Below are 21905 nucleotides of genomic sequence, written 5' to 3'. Positions count from 1 at the left end.
GCCAGCATTACCACGACTTTCGACACTTTCAATAAAATTACAGCTAATTTTCCCTGATAGAGGCACAAATTCCCCAAGTTTTTCCAGACTACTCAAAATCCCTTAGAATTCCCGGTTTTCCCGGTTGGTAGACACCCTGAGCTATTAAGCTGGGAAGGTTTAAGAGTAAGGATAGGCGGCGAATACCTCAGCAACCTTCGGTTTGCCGATGACGTTGTATTCAGCAACACTGCACACGAGTTACAACAAATGATTGAGGACCTTAACAGAGAGAGCGCAAGAGTGGGGTTGAAGATTAATGTGCAGATGACAAAGATAATGATGAATAGCCCGGCAAGGGAACAAGAGTTCAGGATCACCAGTCAGCCTCTAGAGTCTGAAGGAGTACGTTTACCTAGGCCACAGAGAATTAATCACACGAAACCCTGATCATGAGAAGAAAATTCACAGAATAAAAATGGGTAGGATCGCATATGGCAGACATTGTCAGCTCCGAACCGGAAGCTTACATTGAAAATGAAGGTGTACAATCAGTGCATTTTACCAGTGCTGACATATGGGGTATGTGGTGGTGCCGCGAAGCCATCCAAATTATCAGGAATCCAGAAAGTTGGTCGTTGACTGTACACTGGCAACTCCTCCAGCCGACGACAGGGCGTCAAAGACTATTCACTACGATTCCTGTCTGTTATTCGAGCTAGCATTACAGCAACGTTAGACTTTAATTTAGCTAATTTTCCCGAATAGAGGCACAAATTCCCTGAGTAATCACCGAGTTTTTCCAGACTACTCAAAATCCCTGAGAATTCCCAGTTTTCCCGGTTGGTAGGCACCCTGACATGATGTGCCAATGTCGTCAACGACAACCACACCTTTCTTTTCTTCACGGCCTGTTTTTTTGCGTCTGTCACTGTCTTTGGCTGCGCTACATTATTCACCACATTCCGATCTTTACCACGCTTCTTTCTACGGCACATTTTCCTCGAACTCCCTTTCATGCCGCCTTCTCGCGCCTCAAGCTGGCCGGTACACATCTCATCGGCCCGGATCGCTCTCCTACCCGGAGAGTCTGAGTGATTTTCATTTAAATCAACTCTCTTTGCCTTGACTGGCGGACAGTTCAACTGACTCTGGAACAATGCAGCAGTCTTTACTCGAGCTATGCAAGTCGCACTCCTGCGAACTGCCCTCTACTGCATTGCCCAGCTCACGCTGTGCATTGGCACACAGTTCGTCGGTCTCGATCGCTGTCTCACCCGCACCCCCCAGTCCGAATGATTCATAACTAAATAATCGCTCTCTTGGCTACCTAGACTGGCGGACAGCTGCACCGATCCCTGAACAATGTAGTTGTCTTCCCTTGAGCTACGCAGCTCGCAATCCTGTGAACTGCCCTCAACTGCATCGTCCAGCTGACATTGCACTTCGGCATGCAGATGACTCGTCATGGGTTCTCGTGTCTGTCGGGTCAGCAGTACACTCTACTTCGTTAACGACCTCATTATCATTACATGCGATGCACACGCACGGTGTCTGTGCCAATTCATTCACAGCTGGCCTAGCTGTCTCTACAGTGCTCTGTTGGCACATCACCTCGTCGCTCTCACTACGGCCTTTAACAGCCTCTGTTGCCACTAAGGCATCGTTAGCTGCTCGCACTTCGAGTTCACTTCTGAACGTACGGCTAATTTCGCAGGTACTACAGTCAAACCCGGCTATATCGAACTCGCAAAAAAACGCCTATCAGTTCGATATAGAGCATAATTCGATATAAGCCTGCTAAATAATTGGATGTCATAAAAGCACATACCATTTATAAAATCACTTTATTGAAGAAACTAGCGTAGTTTCGCACAAATTAGTCCTGCATTTTCTTCTGCTTGGGCAATTTCGCTGCCTGCGACGCACGCACTTCCCCACGTTGTCTAAGGAGTCTGAGCAGCTGAGGCCGCAACCTTCCGCATTCGCGCAGAAGCACCGGACTAATGCGAGTGCACCAATCACTTCGGAGGATGTGGGCAAAGGACAGTAGTTGCTTTCCTCAATGTGCCTACTTTCATTTGTGCTCGGTACGATGTCGGCGATGTAGTCTTCGTTTCCGGGCTCTCCCGTGGTCGCGACACCATCATCTGCACTCACAAACTCGTCCACCGTTGATTCGGATGTCCCGGAAATTTTGACAGCTCGCTCCAAACTTCGGCAACACCGGCAGCGGCTTCGTCGCATTCATTAAAATTTACAGTCATCACCGAGCACGCGGAAACCGGAACGTATGAAGAACCCCTCGTACGCGGCCGTGCGTACGCGTCGGGCGCCATGGGCACCGGGTTGCGAGTCTGGCCACTTTAGCCCTTATCGTGCCGAGAGTGCTCCGCGGAATCTTGCACGCTGCGGGAACATCCAACTTCTCATCGCGTTCGACGCAATTTATGATTTCGAGCTCCACTACGAAAGGCGAATTCTGCCGCTTCATCACGGCAACACTGCGGGAGACGGCCCACAAGGCGCAAACACGATAAACCAGAAAAGCAGCCAAACAACTCGCACTTTCGCCATCTTGCACGAAGACAGCACAATAGCCTCTGATTGGCTGTCTGAGCGAGCGCTGAGGCGGGCCAGGATCATTTTTTGCTGGGGAGTGTCGATAGATAGTGATCTAAAGAAAGGAAGGACGCTTGATTCTGCAACCCGTGAGGGAGCACGGCGAAGCGTCGTCAGGGGAGAGGGAATGGGAAGTGAAAGATGATAGAGAAAGAGGGAGGATGTGGCCTAATAGACTCCACTATGCGCGACAGGGGGAGTGTCGACGGCTCGCCCGAACAGCCCGAGGCAGCGCGGTCACGGTAGGGAGAGCGGTTGGATGGAGCCGCGCCGCCGGGTTTCCCCGCTACCGCGTGGGAAAGCCAACTTCTGGGGGCACTTTCCGCCGCTTGACGTTCGATATATCGGGAGTCACTGCAATATTTGTTCGATGTAAGCGTAATTTTTGCTATATATACTCATTGTAACTATACCGTGACCAGAAATTGTTCGATATATAGAATAATTCGATGTAAACGGGTTCGATATAGTCGGGTTCGACTGTACTCCTCTCGGCTTTCGACCAAAATCTGCTATCAACTTCCACCCGCTTTCGCTGCGTCCAGCCTACAGATTTCTCAAGCCGCTGTTGTCTTCATTCGATTGCCTGCTCCAAACCTTGAATCTCCGTTCAATGCAGCAACATACTGCCTCGTTACTGCTGTTAGCCTTTTTCCTGCCAAATTCTTTTCAGTTCCTGCCTAGCTTCTTCCCGTTTCTGCCTAATTTCTTCCTGTTCTTGCCTAATTGCTTCCTGTTCCTGTCTTCTGCTTAGAATTCGTTTACCTAGTCAGATGAGTTTCAAATGGTTGTCACTTTGAAGAATGGTCTTAGAAATTTCTGCTTCCGTCAAGTCCTCCTCTACGTCTACCTCGAGCTCTTAACACAATCACAACAGGTCAGCTCTCATCAAACACAATAGGACCATGGTCGTTACGTTAAGCTTTGGCTCTGCTGTCGCACAATACTTGCAGCGATACCTACGCAAATCAGAATACAAGTAAAAGATCCTCAGCAATTCATATCTACAAACCTAGAGAAATTGAAGCCTGGTAAATTTTACAGCCAAAACCAAACGCTTACCCACTCAAGGAGCACCATTTCCCCAGTCCTTCTCGGCCATATCCAGTCAGCTGTAAGAGGTGGTCAATCCCAAGTCACCTCCAACTTGATCGGAATACCGATCGGTCACCACGTCCTAAAGTCCGTGGGATCTTATTGGTGTCTACAAGTTGTAGGACAATCTCACCACTGCCAACCGGTTGTATGAGTTGGAGTCGGGCATGTAAAAATTTGGTAGCGGGCCCATGTCCAACTCATCCACACTTGGGACGTGGTTGAAGGGAGGCACTTGCTCTCATCGAGAACTAGGGTACGGGATTTTTTTACAATATCTACATGAAGACAAGAGAACGTTACATTTCATCAGTCTAGCATAACTGAAAATGAAGCACACCAAGCAGCCTAAAACAGCTGCTTAAAAACCCTTTGTCCTCCCTAGATCCCTAGGTGAGGAAAAACTGTCGTTCAACCTTTGTCCAATTGGAGCGTCCAAAGTCGTCGCAGTCGCAGGATTCACACACTCACGTCCGCACTTTTGTTTCACCGAACACATCGAGCGGAGAGGATTCTTGTAGACAGGGGTTGTCACGTTTGACTCAAACTGGCGCCTCCCGATTCCAGAGCTGACTCCGCAGTTAGCCGCGGCGTCTGTCAAACGACTGTTACGATCACTGGGGCCTGTGAGAAAGCGAAGTAAAACACCCTTTTCCAGGAATTCTCTTCCTCCAATAAGACCGTGAAGGCGACAGCGAACCAACTAACAATACTTGGGTCCACCAAACGTGACTGGCCTCGCTGGCGCCATTGGACTGTCCGAAGGAGGCACATTGTTGGCTTTACAAAGCGACTTGTCGCAGCAGGCTGGGAGAGGTTCGAAGGTCACTACCCCTGCAGGCTGATCGTAACAACCCTCCCCGCTGACCCTACAGCCGCTGCATGCTCTTCCTTCGCATCGCCAGCCTTGTGCGGCCTTCTTTTGCTGCCCTCCCACCCCTCCGAACATTAATAGACTGTGCCCACAGCTCTATACCTCGCCACCCTCCGAAGCACCCATGGATTCTGCCAACTGCACTGCTCCCAGATTGGTCACTGGCCCCTCATTCTGCACAGTTCTGCTAAAGGATGAAGTTGCTTGTACTCGTCTTTGTCGGTTGCGTCGAAGTCATTCCTGGCCACATGGTTTCTCAACCTCGTTTGACTCGCTGGCGAAATGGAAGGTGCCTAATCCACCCACTGATCCTCGGCAATGCACAAGATTGCCGGTGAAAACAAAGCATATTGTTATAGATTTGGAAACTACTGTATCTACTCGCATAATGATCGCACTCCTGAATTTTGTCGTCAAAATTCGTTTTTTGTTTCCCGTGTAATGATCGCACCCCAAACTTGCCGCAGCAATATGTCATGTGCCAAGTCTAGCTAATAATAATCGCGCTAACCATCTGCGAATACTACGTGAACGACTCTTCAAGAAAAGCCAAGCGGTGTGCACGCACCAAACATTCTTAAGTAGATGCCCCATTTCATTACTTTCATCACTTTCCGCATTTCCATGACAAAAAGAGGTACAACCAAACTAGGCTTTATAATTGTTGTGGTCAACAAAAACAAAAAAGGCGCCTTTCAATTCTTTTCATCTGCATTCGTGGGCACGCAACAAACCGATGGCGGCAATGATAGTAGCCCCGTTTATACTGATACGTTAAAAGTGTACCCTATTCATACGCCGACACTTGTAACACAGCTAAGATATTCGCCCACCCTTAGCAGAAACGTGCCGTATTAAGATAGTAGTAAACACAGATGCCGCAGTTTCCGCAGCACGCCGGCCATGCATTTCTATGTCACTGGCAGCTAAGCGCGCCCATCTGTTTCTGTCCCCTCAAAGTGGACATGGCTACGTTATTGCTGCAAACTTGCCGATATTAACGATATTATTCATCACTGATATGGAAGAAACTGTTTCAATGCACGTAATGTACTCACGAGAAGAAAAAAAAATTGCGTTTGGCGCGTTCGGCTTGCTCCACCGGCCGCCATTTTTGTTTTGGTGTCCCGCACCTGCATCCCACAGCAAACACGGGACGAAACAAATATTTTTTTTCTTTTCACAGGAAATTTAACCTGCGTAATGATCACACCATTAAATTTTCATCTATTTTTCTGACAAAAAAAGTGCAATCATTATGCGAGTAAATACGGTAAGTGGTTCTAGCCAATGAGGCGATCATCGCGAACATGCTTGCATCGGATAACGATGGCGACAGTGACGCGGTGACAGCAGCGATGACGCGGTAATGCAGCCTCAACGTTGTCCTCTCAGTAGGCCCTGCAGATGATTCAGACCCTCCGGGGCTTAGTTCTTGCAAGGGACCTTCCACTGCACTACTTGGAGCACCTGGATGCCAAAGCCACCATCTGACTATGAGGCACGTCAGAGTGGGAGACTCCGGAATAATTTGGACCCACCTGGGGTTCTTTACCATGCACTTAAACTCAAGTGTTTCAAGTACACAAGTGTTTTCACATTTCGCCCCCATCGAAATGCGGCCGCTGTGGTCAGGAATTGATCCCGCGACCTTATGCTTACCAGCCCAACACGACAAAGGCTGATGGACATGGGGTTTTCCCGTGCAAGCCAGTGAGAAGTACATGGCAAGATGCTTGTGGCAATCCCACCCCAGCATTTCTTCTGAACTTCTCAAGCTGACAGGTTGCCGCGGCAACCTTCTCACATTTTTTAAAAGCCCCTTTCGGTGCCGCCAAAGCGATGCGATCATTATGGCTAGAATCAGGGGCCATGCTGATTAACGGAAAAGCAGGGCTTTGTGCACCATGGCAAAAGCCCCCATGATAGCAAAACAAACATGGTGGAAGCTGCTTACATTACTGAGCCCTGGCACCACGCTACTGATGATGAAACAGGTGGTGCTTTGATGGAGGGATTTCAGAGTGCAGATAGTGCTGCCTCATTCTGCAAAGAGATCTCTGATGAGGTGATCGTTGTTGCAACAGACGTTGACGTTGGGCAATGGAGACAATGACAGCAGCAGCAATGGCAATTGACAATGGCCCGTCTTTGACCCTGACCCTGACGTTCATGCAAGGTGTGCTGTCGTCAATTGAGTCACTCATTTATTTTGTGCACGCTAAAGGATTGCTGCCACGATGCACACCGTGGTTGTAAACCTAGCACTGCTGCGAAAGCAAGTGCAGATTTCCGACTACGGTGGAACCCCAGCTATATGTATCCTGGTTTTGCAACAAGCCGGATTTTACGACGGATTAGCGCAGTCCCAGCGAATTCTCCATAAAAACAATGCAATAAAAACCTCGGTTATCTGACAAGAATTCACGCTTGACCAGCGTTTTACGAAGACCCACGCGAAGCGCAGGACTGAAAGGCAGGCGAAAGAAAAGTCCCGCGCACCTCTCCTCGCACCAACTCTTCAGGAGGGGACCCCTTCGCATGCGGAGTGCTTGACCGCGCTCGACCGGTTCACTCAGGCGCAGCTTTCTTCCCTGTGCCTCGTCTCATTGTTCGTTTCTCTCTCTCTCACCTCCCCAGCAGCCGCCTGTGCCGCCCGCTGTCCTGATATAATGCCTTTTCTTCTCCACAATCACTTTCTCCCTCTCTACTTGCGGGCAATATCGCCTCTTGTCGCGCTGGAGAAGCGTTCCAAGCATTCCAAGTTCTCACTCTCACAGCAGCAACAGATCACGAACAAAGTTGCAGCAGGAGGCTTAAGTTTTCGCACGTGTTTGTCGTGATCGTTCAGTTTAGAAGTCGTTCTGTCGAGAAGTTTTGGGTTGTGTCACGCGATGACGACGCATGATGTCCCGAAAGCGAAGTTCTATCGATCGGCGATAAGCTGAACATCATGGAGGAGGTGGAAAAGCAGCATGGAGCCACGAAAGCTAGTACAGTATTGCCCGGGACCTGAAGATACCTGAATCTTCACTCAAGATGATCCTGGCAAACAAAGCTACGATCTTGGAGAATGCAAACAAGTTTGGGCTCAAATGGAAGGCGGCAAAAGAAGGTCAATACAAGAAGTTAGAAAAGGTACTCGTTAAGCGGCTGCATTAAGCACGGAGCTCTGCAATCAATGTTGACGGCGCCATTCTCAAACCAAATGCTGACCTTGTAGCACTGCATCTGGGTATCGATGACTTCCAGGCATCGAATGGGTGGCTGGATCGTTCTAAAAAATTAAACAGGATTGTGTATAGCCGTTCCTGCGGAGAAAGCACCTCCGTGGACATTTTGACAGTCAACCAGTGAATGCAGTCACTGCCGGAGATGATTGTGGCATACAAGCCCTGCGACATTTTGAACGCCGAAAAGAGTGGCATTTTTTACCACATGCAGCCCCCAGCAAACCCATGCATTTAAGGGTGACAGCCGTCACGGTGGCAAGCAGAGTAAGAAGTGTTTGATGGCACTATTCTGTGCCAACAAGGACGGTTTAAGAAGCTACCTTTGGTCATCATTGCGAAATTAGAAAAAGCCACAGTGCTTTAAAACTTTAAGATGCTGCCACGCATACAGCTACTTCAATAAAAAGGCGTGGATGATGTCCTCGCTGTTCAATTTTTCGCAGCAGCTCGACAACAATATGGGTGCTAGGGCAAGAAAGATGCTACTTTTCGTGGACAATGTACCATGCCACTCACTATCCAAGATACATCCAGCTTGACGAATATAAAGGTTGTGTTTTTTCCGCCCAACTGTACAAGCCGGCTGCAGCCGCTGGATGCTGGCATCGTGAAGTGCGTGAAGCAAGGCTACAAGAAGCGGTTGGTGCAGCGTCGGCTGGGGGCTATGGAGCACAACAAGTCGGAAAAGAAAGTTGCTGTGCTCGACACCATGCATTTCATCCCCAGTTCGTGAAACACAGTGTCACAAAGCACAATCGCCAACTCGTTCAAACGTTGTGGCATCAAGTGAGAGACTGCTTCCTCTACTGGCGACGCGACAACCTCGATCAACTGCACGATCGAGACCGATGCAGGCTTCACCGACAGCAATTTCAAGGATTTAAACCTCACCATAACCTTCGCCAAGTATGTTGAGGCCGACCACAATGTTGCTATCTGCAACGAGGTGTCGCTGGATGATGCCATCAAACACTGCCTCGTGTCGACACCGCTGTGACATCGGACGAGGACGATGACGGCACAGATGTTGCCATACATGTGCCTACCACATTCGCTGATGCGCTAGGACGCATAGACAGCATCCGTAACCTCAATCTGTTCCCACGATGCCGCAGAGGACCTCCTTTTGGACGTTGCCAAACTCAGGTGAAAGTTCTTGCACCTCAAGTCGAAGAAGGTGCAAAAGAAACTGACTGACTTTTTTTTAAGTTCGCACCGGCTGGCAGGAATCGCGGCAGTGGATTGCAGTACAAGGTTTGTTCGATAAAGCATGATTGGCAACTGTACAGCGGTATTCTTCTCGCATTTACTTTTTAGGTGATTTGAGTTTCCAAGCCCTGCACAGTATTAGTCTGTAGTTTACATTGAAGTTTCTCATAAATCTGTCACGTGAAACAGTGTTTTTATACGCATAACTTTTGCTGTTCGGATTTTACGACGCCCACATTTTACGACACATTTCCGCGGCTCCGAGAAAGTTGTATAATCGGGGTTCCACTGAATTTTAGTACACATTACACGCTATTTACAGGTATAAATCAATGCTTCCATTTTTCCCAGCCTACTTTTTACAATACCACATATATATGTGCCAGGTCCACCTTATGGGCATTGCAGTTTTTGCATTTAGGTGAGAAGCAGCCTGAATATCAGTGAATACTTGTGAGGGTTGGCAAATGAGACAATCTGCAACTGCCTCCATGTAACCTGTTGCAGTTTATCCAGTGATTTACCGTATTTGCTTGAATCTAGGCGAGCCCAGATTCTAAGCAGACCCCCGAATGTCCAAAGCCAGAAATAATTTTAGAACTTACCTTGAATGTAGGTGGAACAAAAAAGTGAGGACAGCATTCACAAAATCAAAACAGCATTTATTTAATATGAACATGCCGAGCTCACTCTACATCATCATCGATGCTAGACTCGTATGGCTTGCACACATTGAAACACGCCGCGATCTTGGTGAACAGCTCCTCTCTGTTATCGCGTTGCGGCACACACAAAAAGTGTCTCCCGATGCTCCCTCCAACGACGAACGTTTTTCTCATCAATGCTGAAGTCCCACCCGGCTTGAACGTTTGACGATGCATCTGCGGCTAGCACAACTTTTCATTTGAAAGTGGCACTATTAGCCCCGAGAACAACCAAGAGGGGCACTGCGAGCGTCGCTCGCGTGACGTCAGGGCACGGACTCACGCCTGTCATCTGCTGCAGTTCGGGCGGTGTACGGACGCCTTCTGCAGTGTTTCCGTTTGTTCGCTCTCGTTCCCAATGCTTGTATACTTATGACGGGCCTCTCAAATATATATTTTACGACGTCTTCACAAAAATGTAATCAAGGAGCTTATTTCCTAGACGACAACATATTTCTCAAAGGCAACGCTATAGTAGTGCCACCCGAGGGAGCTCAGACCAGCCCATTACGGGTTTTTCATGCGCGGATCTACACTTTGCAGTGGTAGCTCATGTGAATAATAAAAGCATAGACGCAAAAGCACAGCACATAAGAATCCAGTTAAGATTCCACACCCACCATGGTGCAATATGCATGCCAAAATGAAACGCTGGCTATATATGACTTCTACAACATCTATCTTGATTTTAACCCGCTAAAACATGTTTGCTCACGATGATTAGTTCACAGTATATTATCTAATTTTTCTATTTCTTCACAGAAACGCTCGGCTGTAACACGAGGACTTAACTACCACTGCAGTTTAGATTCAGCCAGCACCACTTGCGTATTTAACTGGTTCTCAAAATTCGGCCGCTCTTCGCCAGTTAAAGTTAAGTTGCGGTAACTTGAAGTAAAGCTGATTGAGGCTTACAGCTGTTTGCAGCACACGGAAAGGAATATACCAATATTTATTTCCTTTCCATGCTACACGTTCCACTCACTTGAGCAATTTACTGGTGCTTCTTGCTTGAGGAACCGACATGATGAATCTGTTTGGAGGACTGAAACAGGCTGCTCGGGTCAAATATTTGAGTGAAATATGCCTTTTGGACTGGTTCGCTGCAGCCAGCAAGAAGACGAAGCCCCATTCATTAGTAGTGTGGCACATATTGAAGATATCATTGTTCCCCAGTAGGTACAAGTGTTCATGTGAGGCTTGTGGCATCTTCTTTATGAGGCGGGCATGCGAGGTTCTTTTATGCACTAACGAAGCAAACAGTTTTCAGTTTGTATAATTAAACAACGCAGGATCGAGACATGGTGAGGCAGAATGTGTTTGCATTTTCCATTTCAACGCAGCCTAAGCTGCACTGTAGTGCCTCGAGTATGCTATAGACATTGTAATTGGAGCTGTAAAGAGCTACTTCATTCTGTCAATTTGAAGTTGTAGTGAACTTCTGGGTTTCGCAAACAATGCGCGCCTCACCATAACGATAGTTGGTGAGGTGAGTTGGATAGCATCATAAATAACTCCACGTGTTGAACTTGCAGACATTCTTTTTAAGCAAAATTTATGAACAGACATGGTGCATATATGCATTGCAAGACCAGTAGACCCCTTCAGCACTACATAGCTTGCGATATCCAAGTCACAAATTTTCATGACTCCCGCAGTTTCGAAGAAGAAACTGCAGTTCAGGCATGGCAGCAGAAATCCCAAATAACCTTCTGTAAGTTCAGCTCAAGCCGCCAATACCCCAAGCACGCACGAAGGGAACGAGAGCACGCAGCAGCCGAGCGAGCCAGAGCGAGCGGCGTCCTGGGCATGACGTCACTCGCGAGAGGGCGCCACTCCAAATTCTCGCCGCCAATAGTGGCATCACCTGTTTGCTGCCATTACAATAACGCCACGCCGCACACTGACACTACACAGGTCGAAATGGTAACTTCGCTCATGTACTTCTTCATTTGGCTACTGGCGTGGCCTGTAGTGGCTGCAATACCGGCTTTTGTAGATGGTGCTAGCTGTGCACCATAGTTATTATTTTCAATTACAAACTGGCGTGTTCTTTAAAATCCTTCGAACCTAAGCCGACCCAAGAGTTTGGTGTATGATCATTTGAAAAAATACCATCGGCCTAGATTCGAATACATACGGTGTATGGAGGGGGCTATTTTTGTCTACCTTTGTGGTAGTGCACAGTAATTTAGCACACAGCAGACTGGAAAAACTTTAACGAGTTACATTGAAGAAGTCATTGACCTTTGAAAACGTGTAGCCACCATGCCCGAAGTTGATAAAATTCAGCACGTTCTCAAAGGCACTGATGGTGGTGCATTCCAGATGCTCCTGGCCAGGAATCCACGCACCATTTCTGAAGTCGTCACCTGATGTCAGAGCTACGATGAGTTGAAGAAGCAACATACTCGGAAGCCTCAGTCTAACGGCAACTAACTATCGAGTCTTGTTGCCATTCCCGAGCACTCTCCACTGCCTCTGCAAATCAAAGACTTCGTGCACGAGGAAGTTGCCTGTCAACTTTCCCGAGTGCCCTTCACTCAGGAGCCATCCTCTCGTCTGCCACCTATGCTCCGCACCGTCATTGCCCAATAGGTCACTCAAGCTGTTCCCGTCACTCACTATAAGTAGCTTGTGGCCGTGCCTCTTACCTATGTGCAAGCAGTGCAGCCGGTCGCCGTGCCTTATACGTACGCGCAGGTAGTGCATAGGCCTCCCCAGCCGTCTATTTCGACTCTGCAACCATGTGCTCCACTTGCCACTGCTACTGCATTTTGGGCCAGGCCAAGAGTCAGCAATCCTTGGCAGACACCTGACAATCATCCCGTTTGTTACGACTGCTACCATCGCCTTCAAACTTCCAGCAACGTTGCCTGGCCTTTCCAGTACAGCACTCACCCCATGTGCCAATCCGCTCCTGATCCCTCACAGCAGTATGGTTGTTCTGACCTCCCTGAATTTCTGTCGTGCCGCTCTCGATCTCCTCATCGATGATCGCTTCCCCCAATGCGTTGCCGACCTGCACCCTCCGACCAGGAAAACTAAGCACCACAGTTCAAGAGGCAAGAACTGCACCATCTTCGAACTGCCCAAGTCCTCGTTCCTCTCCTGCTAACATGGTTGCAATATTTCTCAGAGGTGCTTCTACATTTTCACTTGTGGACACCGGGGCCACCATGTTTGTTATAGCCGCCAAACTCTGCCGTCCACTGCGCAAGGTGACCATACCACTCTCTGGAGTGTCGCTTCACATATCAAGCCCAGAGCACATTACACCTCTCGAACCCTGTACTGCCCGCGTGCTTATACATAGCATGATGTACATTGTCGGGTTTACTGTTCTTTCTGCCTGCTCACATGACGTCATCCTCGGGTAGGACTTCCTATCTTGTCGTAACGCCATCATCAACTGCGCAAGCGCTGAAGTGTAATTTTTGCCGCTGTGTGCCACACCATCCCATGAAGCAGTAAAACCTTGACTCGGGCGAGTTGGTTCATAGCTATTCAAAAGGCACAGCGTGACGGGCACAGAGACAAAGAAACACAAACCACATCACAGTGCTTGTGATGTGGTTTGCGTTTCTCTGTCTCCGTCCCAGTCGTGCTGCACCTTTTGAATCCCATGAAGCTCTTGATCCGTCGCCTAAACTGGTCGTGCGTGAGGAGACTGACATTCTGCCTGGCTCCTTTGCCCTTGTCAGTCTTCCGCTGTGCTGTCCCCGATGCTACAGTCTTCTTCACATCATCTGACATTGATAAAAGGTTGACTGACGGTGCGTTCCTTCAAGGAGATTACGAGTAGAAATGGAGAGGCAGCGCAAGTTACCGTCTCAAAAGACACCAGCGACCAGCAGCGCAAACCGAGTGTTAGCGATGCTGCTGGGCGGAGGCGCATTTTTTTTTTTTTTTTTTTTACAATACGGATATTCATCCTCGGCAAAAAAAAAAAGCAAGAATAAACGAATGTGTGTTGTTTAGTGACGCAAGGGCCAGGTATGGCCTAAGAGCATCACAGAAAAAAAGAAAAGACACATTTTGCAAGAAAGGCGGAGCGTTGAGGCTGATAGCAAAGAAACAACTACACAAAGTAAACTTCGTACTTCTATTGATGTGAGGCATGCTCAGGCAAACATCAGATTTCACTCAATGGCCATGAACTCACTGTCACAATGCAAGCCAGCGCTTGCCCCTTGCCTCAAAAACTTGAAATTACGCGACCACAAACACTACACCCGAAAACCCAATGCACTCCAAGGCCCCACACGTCTCGACTCGTCCTGTGCACTTGCCGCAGAGATATTATATCCATGATACGGCGTGTGGCCCATGCATGGACACGCGTTAGGAGAAGGCAGATAGACACACGGTCCTGCCCCCTCTGCCCCCAGCACGTGCTTGATCACGTTGCCATGTTTTGACTCCCTCCCTATCCCCCTTGGCAAGAAGGGATCATCAGCTCTCATGTTTCTCCCAGAGCTCCAAGCTGCCACACACCACACGACATCTGCAAGTAGTTTACCAATGTGACAAATGGCGCAGCATTATTTCCTGCCTCTCGTGAATCAGCATGCACGCTTTAACGGCATTTTTGCTGCTTAATCTTTTCAAGCGCAAGGACACTTGAATATGTTTTGCCTCAACTGGCATTATTATAGTTCTTTTGCTAGATTTACTAGCCATGTAAGCTCCAAGTACATGCTTGAAACGGCCGAGAACTTCGTTAAATCGAAACCATGCCACAAAAATACTTCATTAAATCGCAAAAAAAAATAGTTTTCAATGCAAATTGGGAAATAAACAGTTACATCATGGATTTCGTTAAATGGAGGTTTGACTGTATTCCCAAGCAACAATTCTATTTGGTACAAGAGCTGCAAATTCTGAATACAATAATACCAGTATGCCTATTTTGCCTTATTCAGTTACAAAGAAAACAAGTCATGAACGTGCCTAAAAATGCATGGCAAGTATAGCACTTAACCTGTTCCCTTAACATGCACTTAAATCTAAGTACACCAAAGATTTTCCATTTTGATCCCATTGAAATATCAAACCCATGACCTCAAGCTAAGCTGCCCAACGCCACAGCCACCAAGCTTTCGCTGCGGCCTTTTCTAAACTTCTATATTTGTAGAGTGTCACCTAGAACACTCCAGAAGTGTATGATTTATTTTCTACAAATTGGAAAACTTGGTCCAGTACTTCTTTGATGGACACTCCACCCCCATTACTACAGCAGTACAGGTACAGTCAGCAACAAAAGTTTGTAGATCACGCCTACAAAGCAAATGCTGCATTTGATCTAATTCAGTGTGCATAACCATGAATTGTATAATGCACAATTCTCGAGTAAGAAAAGTTTGTAGGCCCTTTGCAGTTGGAAGATGCCTGCAAAAGCACACGGAATACAGCGCTTTTTCCAAGTGCAGTCTCTAAACATTTGTCCCCAACTGTACCAGCTAAATGATCACACCAATGCTTGCCTGCGCATCTTGTCCCATTTCTGGTACTCCTTGAGCTCCTCCTTCTCCTCCTCAAGCGTCTGCAGCCGATCCTCAATGTACTTGAGCAGATCCTCAATCTTGGAGCGCTTGCCCTCAGTGTCACGCAGCAGCACCTTACTCTCTTCGCGCCGCTCATCGTACACCCGTGTGCCTGCCACCTCTCGCAGCAGCTTCAGCCGTTGTGAATCTGGCGCTGTGGCCATCTGGTTGATCTGCATGCACAAATACACTTAAAGATGACAACTGACCATGACACATTAAAACTTACCTTGCCCTGCTTTACTATGTAGTAGGGATTGCTCCTCGAGAAACCGGCGCTCTCCAAAAGGTTCATGACATCCGTCCTTCTGCAGAGCAAAGCAGCAGTCATTCCTCATTCCAAAACAGCACAGCAAGGAAATCACTTACGTAACCATCTTCTTGTTCAGGAAATACTGGTCTTTCTTGGAGCCAATCACACGCCTTAGTGACACCTCTTCCTTGTCAACCTAAAAGGAAATGCATCCTATAATGGTCTGCACTGTTAAACACAAGGCAGAAAACAAATGATAGGGTGCTGCTAGGCCTACAAGGAACTCGCATTGATGCAAGGGAGTACCAGCCTGGCCAGCAACAAAAAACCCAAAGCCCAATGTGACAACATACACACAGTTCTGGAGCTTTGAACGTCATGTACCTATATGCAGCAAGTTTGTGTACGGAAAGTAGTTAAACAAGGCGACTTGAAATGGCTACATTCCTTAAACTGTCATGTTGAGTAGTCAGCAGCACTTAATGCTTTTCACAACAGGATGCTGATTACATTATACAGCATCACATTGTCATGTCAACGTGATTAGCCCTTTTATATATATAAAGATATATATATACAGGTCCGCTTCATGCCACATGCCGCTTCAAGGGGCCATGCAATCGACTGGGGGAAGGCATGTGTCCTTGCCAGGGAAAAAGGTCTATCCGGCGCCTTTATCTCGAGTCACCAATGATTCAGGCTACACCACACACTCTGAACAGGAGCGATGGCAATCTGCCGTCAGTGTATGAGCGCTTGCCTGCGTTACCTGTTCAAGCCTGTTTAAGCGAATTGCTCGAACACCTTTCTTTTACCTGTAAACAACACTCCCGTGTGAGAGCCAAAACGTTTTCTTTTCTTTTAAATTTACTTTGGCCAGCGTAGTGCCGTGGGTTTTGTGTACTTTTTCACCATACAGCCCGACAGTGGACTATGATGATGATTTATTGGCATCCCTTCTGAAATAGGGCAGTGACAAATAGTCACCTAACCTGCTATACATGCTTTTCATTCTAGCATTTTTGCATACATCTTAATACATCTCTTTCTCAAAACTTCTCTATCTACCTTGTACCACACCTGTCTGTAACAGATCCAGTCGTATCAATTTCTTACCTGCTTTTTTTTTTTCCAACAATACAGTAAAACCTCGTTAATTCGAAGTCACTGGGACTGCAAAAAATCTTCGAATTAAGCAGGTTTTCGAATTAACCGAACAAACAAAAAAATGCAACCCAGGCAAAAAATTTCGTTGCAGGAATGTGCTACCTTTATTCGGCGATCTTTGGATTACTTAAAGTAATCAGAGATGCTGGTTTGCCACGTCCTGTAGTTCGAGGCTCCAAGGGTCATGTTTTCTAGTTGGCCAACTACGTGCAGCATTTGAGAATTTCCACCGTGGCACTCAACAAAACTGCAGATAATGTCCAGCAATCCGATAACTTCCCCAAGAGCAGGTGCTCGGTAGGGCTCGTTAGCGTCGTCGTCGCCGTCATCGCACATAGTCGCATCAGCGGTAGCTTCACTCTCCAAATCTGAGTAGCACGTTTGTTGATAATTTTCAAAGCTCAGATACTCGGCGAAGCCGACTGCACCGGATTCGCTATCCTCTGCGCAGAGTGCATTGATGTGGTCGCGATACTCGGCTGTTTCTTCATCAAGTGCACATGAATAGTCAGCATCAGCATCGACGGTGCTTTCCTTCGAGAAGCCAGCGTGTTCAAAACACCGCATGATCAAAGTGGGTTCTATTTGCTTCCATGCATACACGATAAGACATATGGCCTCGAGGAGGTCGATGGAGTACTCCTTGCCGCTGTCGTAGCAAAGGAGCATGGGCTTGAGCAGGTGGTGGCAGTAAATCTTCCTTGTGTGATGAATGACGCCTTGGTACATTGGCTGTGAAATCGACGTGGACCATCCGCCGGGCAATTATCAACAACAAAGAGTACATTCCTGCCTGAGGCCGCGAACTTGCGGTCAAGCTGCCGGACGTAATCTTCAAATATTGCGCCTGTGACCCAGGCTTTTTTTGTTGTGCCAGTAGATAAGCTCATCCCTTGGTGGCAGCCGTGCATTTTTAACGCAGCGAGGCTTCCCACTTTTTACAACTACGAGTAGCGGCAGCTTGTGTTTACCGCACATGTTCGCACCAAGCAGAACGGTAGTTCTTTCCTTGCCCTGCTTTCGACCCTCGACTGCAGTGTCATTTGCTGCGAACGTTTTTGTTGGCAGCATCTTATAAAAAAGGGCTGCCTCATCAAGGTTGTACACATTGTCTGCACCATACTCGCTAAGCAATGGAGCCAACATGTGTTTCTTCCAGCTGTCGACGACGCTCTTGTTTGCGCTGCCGCTCTCACCACAGACGGCGACGAAAATAAATTATTGCGCTCTTTAAAATGGCTGAACCATCCATTGCTACACTTGAACTCTTCGTGCCCAAGTTGTAGAGCCAAGTCATTGGCCTTCTCCTGTAGTATCGTTCCACTGACGGGAAGGTGGGCTCTGTTTGCTGTCTGCCAGCGAAGTAAAGCTGATTCTACATCTTGGTACATGGGAGCCCGTACTTGCGACCGCTTCGAAGAATGTCTTGCTGTAGGCCTCCAGTACCTTCGATTTGTTCTTTAATATTGTGGACAACGTGGAGAGGGGCACGCTGTGCCTTTCTGCCAACTCTGTTTTGGAACACGTGTTCTTACCCGCTTCTTGGATCAAGCAGAACTTCTGCTGCAGCGTTAAAGTCTTTTACTTTGGCATCTTCGCTCACTGGCACTTCTGCACAGTTCAGAAAAAAAAAAAGACACCACGCTAGATGCAACACCCCTAACCACTGCACACAAAGAAATGGCGCAGACCGGCATTGCGCGCACACAAGTCACCACAGGCGCAGAGAAATGGGCAAACGGCAGCCAGTAGCAGCGGCATGGAACACGCGCTGACGCTGCAACCGCTGCGCCTGCACGCAGTGGGGGACGAGAGCATGTGACAAAAACCACTATGCCCACTGCATTGCAGTGAAGCATGTCTTTTCCACTGTAGGCGCGCGTTTTGGCAGTGCGTGAGGCGCACTGTGGACAGATTTTTGTGCTAGCGGTACTACGGGTCGGGCACTTCGTTTATACATAATTTATACATAATATACTATTTCGGTTAACCAGTACAGTTGAGCCCGCTTATAACGAACCCGAGCGTCACACGGAATTCGTTCGTTCTATCCAGAAGTTTGTGGTATGTGGGCCACACACAAAAATTGACATCAATCAAAACAAAAATTTATTGAGGAAAAAAATCGGTGATCGGTGTCTGCCTCGTCAGAGCACACCCAATGACGGCGGTTTCAAGCTTGTTCAAAGTTGCGATGTGTTCGTCACCCAAGGCCTTAAAATACACAAGATTTCTAAGTGCCTCAATATGGCTCACTGCTGTGGTCGCGCTTACGGGTGCTGGCTCTGACGGATCGTTGTCATCGTCCGTTGCTTCGACGTCGCTTGATGCCCGCACTTCCCGGATGGCGGTCTCATCGCAAAACGACTCCGCAACTTCAGCAGCATCGTCCACATCAACAAAATCTTGCCAATCAAGATCGCAGCCGGCCAGGTTAGCGTCAACAACGCGTCGCCACAAGTCGTCGTCAGGCTGGCTTTGTTCAGTGTCTTCAATGCCTGCTTCAGGTGCGTCAGCGAAGCCGGCCTTGCGAAAACAATTCCGGATGCATTCGGGTGTCACTTCCATCCACGCCGCTTTGATCATTTCTATCGCCGAGTACAGCGAGACCTGCAGAGGCACATTGGCAGCGGGGCGATCAACTGCAATCAGCATCCGCTGCACAACACGGCGCCTGTAGGCCGCTTTAAACGACCGTATTACACCCATGTCTAGCGGTTGCGCTTTTGAAGTTACATTTGGCGGCAGAAAAAGCAACTCAACTGCCGTTAAGACAGCTTGGACATGGTGGGCGGTACAGTTGTCGAGAATCAGAAGAACTTTGCGCCCTTTCTTCGCCATGCTGCTGTCAAAGTCAATAAGCCATTCCGCGAACAACTCGCGTGTCATCCACGACTTCGAGTTATGCCTGCAACGCACTGGTACATATGTGCGGAAGCAACGTGGCCTCTTTGATTTACCGATGACAAATGGCAAGCATCGATCGCTTCCATCCATGTTGGTGCACAAAAGCACAGTTATGCGAACTTTGCTGTGCTTGCCGCCAGCACATTTGTCACCCTTCATAGCGTGCGTTTTGCCAGGCAGCATTTGATAGAATAGCGCTGTTTCATCGGCGTTATACACATCTCTTTCAGCATAACTTGATACACGGGCCAAGTTTTTAGACATCCACGTGTTGATGTCTTCGTCGCTTACCGATGCCGATTCGCCGTTGATGGTCTTGAAAATAATTCCGTGGCGGAGCTTGAAGCGATGGAGCCAGCCATTGCCAGGAGAAAAATCTGAGAAGTCCAGGAGGAACGCTAAGTCCTTTGCTTTGGACAACATCAGCGGCCCGCTGATTGGAACATTGCGTGCTCGAGTATCAAGGAACCACTTTAGAAGCGCGTCTTCAACGTCTGCATATGTGGCTTTCCGTAGGTGCTTCCTCGTCGCGGAGTCCGTGGCGGCACTCTTGTAGATTTTGTCCTTCTCTTTTAGTATCGTGGATATTGTCGATTTCGACAAACCATACTTTTTCACCAGTTCGTGGTTTTTCGGGCCTTGGGAAAGGTCTTTCAAGATCAACAGTTTCGTGGCCAAGTCCAAAGCTTTTCGCTTCACTGTCGAAGTAGACGCCGGCGAATCTGCCATCTCGGATAGGCACGGGAGCACACCAGTAGGAAACAACGCCGACAACACTAGCACAACCACAAGTAAGAAAAAGACAGTCCCGCAGTCATGTGAGGTGTGAGGCGCGGCGTTAAGGGGGGGGGGGGGGGGGGGAGGGAGAAGAGGGGGTACGAAAGCACGTGATCACGTGCTACATTGTCAATTGGTGGAAAACTTCGCCGCTGCCCTGACGTCGACGATGGCGAGTGGGGTCCCGTGGCGAATGAGCTGGCACTTTCGACTTATGTGTTCACGTTGCTGATGCGTGCTGGGCCGGCATTTGTTTTTTTCTCTCTCTCTCTCGTTATCGCGGCGATCCCCTCGCCGCATCGCCGCTCCTCCGTGCCTCCGACGAGACGCCGCGGGAAAGCCAATTCTCGGAGCGTGCACAGCACAGGGTCAGCGGATCTCGCCACGTGGAAAGTGGTCCGCGACACCAAGGCGTTCGCTGTAGCCGATCGGCTAGGCTCGCGGGCGTTCGTTGTAGCTGAGACCGAGCGCCATAGCCTAATCGTATATTTTGACGGTCACGCCGGACTTGTTCGTGATAAGCGAGCGTTCGTCTTAAGTGGGGCCGTTATAAGTGGGCTTGACTGTACTACCGTTTAGTACGTACTTTTTCTGAGCTTCGGCCAACTACGGTTTAACGGGGTTTCACTGTATTGAGAACCAGTAAAACAGGACAACAGACAAGAACAAAAGGTCTAGCATGGACATAGAAATGTTCCTAAACATGGCCTTGCAAGATAAGGAAAAGCATCACACCCACTGCAAAGCATGCCCGTGTACACAAATTTTTATGCGCTGCATATTGCAATCACTCAGTTCAGCCCTTGGGCGCGGCCGGGCAGCCACCATTGACCTTTAGCGCAACCACGTGACGTGACGTCACGACAGCAGGAGGAAAAGCTGGGTCCCAACTCGCGCGGTCGCGCGCGGCCGCAGCCACCACCCGACTCCCGCTCCTAGAAGGAGCTGCGCCGGCGCGCGACGTCACGGAGGAAAAGCTGGGCCCCAACTCGCGCGGTCGCGCGCGGCCGCAGCCACCACTTGACTCCCGCTCCTCCCGCTAGGGGCGCTGCGCCGGCGCGTGACGTCACGGAGGAAAAGCTGGGCCCCAACTGGCGCGGTCACGCGCGGCTGCAGCCACCACCTGACTCTCGCTCCTCCCGCTAGGGGCGCTGCGCTATGATTGACGTCACGGCATATGTATAAAAGAGCTGCGCTCCTTCGCCGGGACAGTCTTACAGCCAGATGCCGCCCACGGGTAAAGCAGTTCGACAGAGCGCAAAGCGAAAGCTTCAGCGGGCCACGGAGACAGAAGAAGAACGGGAAAAACGACTCGCTAAACGGCGCGCTCAGTATGCAGCTCGGCGGCAACGTTCCTCTACTGAAGCAACGGTCCAGCATTAGCTTCACCGGCAACCACGTATATAGCCGCTACAGCACTTCTCGCCTCACTACTGGTACTTGCACACAGAATGACCAAGAATTAAAATAGCTAAACCAAGTATTACCGAGTAAATCCAAGTATAACCAAGTATTGCCGAGAAAATCGAGTGCCGCCAA

At 48.7% G+C, this 21905-nt stretch overlaps 2 protein-coding genes across 6 annotated transcripts in view; both read right to left on the bottom strand.

The window, feature by feature from the left end:
* Positions 1-21905, bottom strand: part of SMC3 (structural maintenance of chromosomes 3) — a 606933-nt gene that overhangs the window by 517751 nt on the left and 67277 nt on the right. For all 5 annotated transcript variants that reach the window (XR_011892404.1, XR_011892405.1, XM_072286062.1 and 2 more), the window contains exons 5-7: positions 15632-15711; positions 15492-15570; positions 15203-15435 (exon numbers count right to left, since the gene is read on the bottom strand). Coding sequence is in view for 3 of the 5 variants with exons in the window: in XM_072286062.1 (XP_072142163.1) it covers positions 15203-15435; positions 15492-15570; positions 15632-15711 (392 nt within the window). In the remaining 2 variants the exon portion in view is untranslated. The remainder of the gene's footprint in view (positions 1-15202; positions 15436-15491; positions 15571-15631; positions 15712-21905) is intronic.
* LOC140215192 (tigger transposable element-derived protein 6-like) lies at positions 18792-20395 on the bottom strand. The gene has a single exon (XM_072285894.1). The coding sequence runs from the start codon at positions 20316-20318 to the stop codon at positions 18792-18794; it is 1527 nt and encodes a 508-aa protein (XP_072141995.1). The 5' UTR covers positions 20319-20395.

The sequence above is a fragment of the Dermacentor andersoni genome, chromosome 1 (assembly GCF_023375885.2).
Source record: "Dermacentor andersoni chromosome 1, qqDerAnde1_hic_scaffold, whole genome shotgun sequence".
NCBI lineage: Eukaryota > Metazoa > Arthropoda > Arachnida > Ixodida > Ixodidae > Dermacentor > Dermacentor andersoni.
Note: the sequence above shows the minus strand (reverse complement) of the source record. Positions and strands in the feature narration are given on the sequence as shown.

Bases quoted from the DNA above. Each gene is read 5' to 3' on its own strand.
- LOC140215192 (XM_072285894.1), bottom strand. From the start codon at position 20,318: ATGGCAGATTCGCCGGCGTCTACTTCGACAGTGAAGCGAAAAGCTTTG.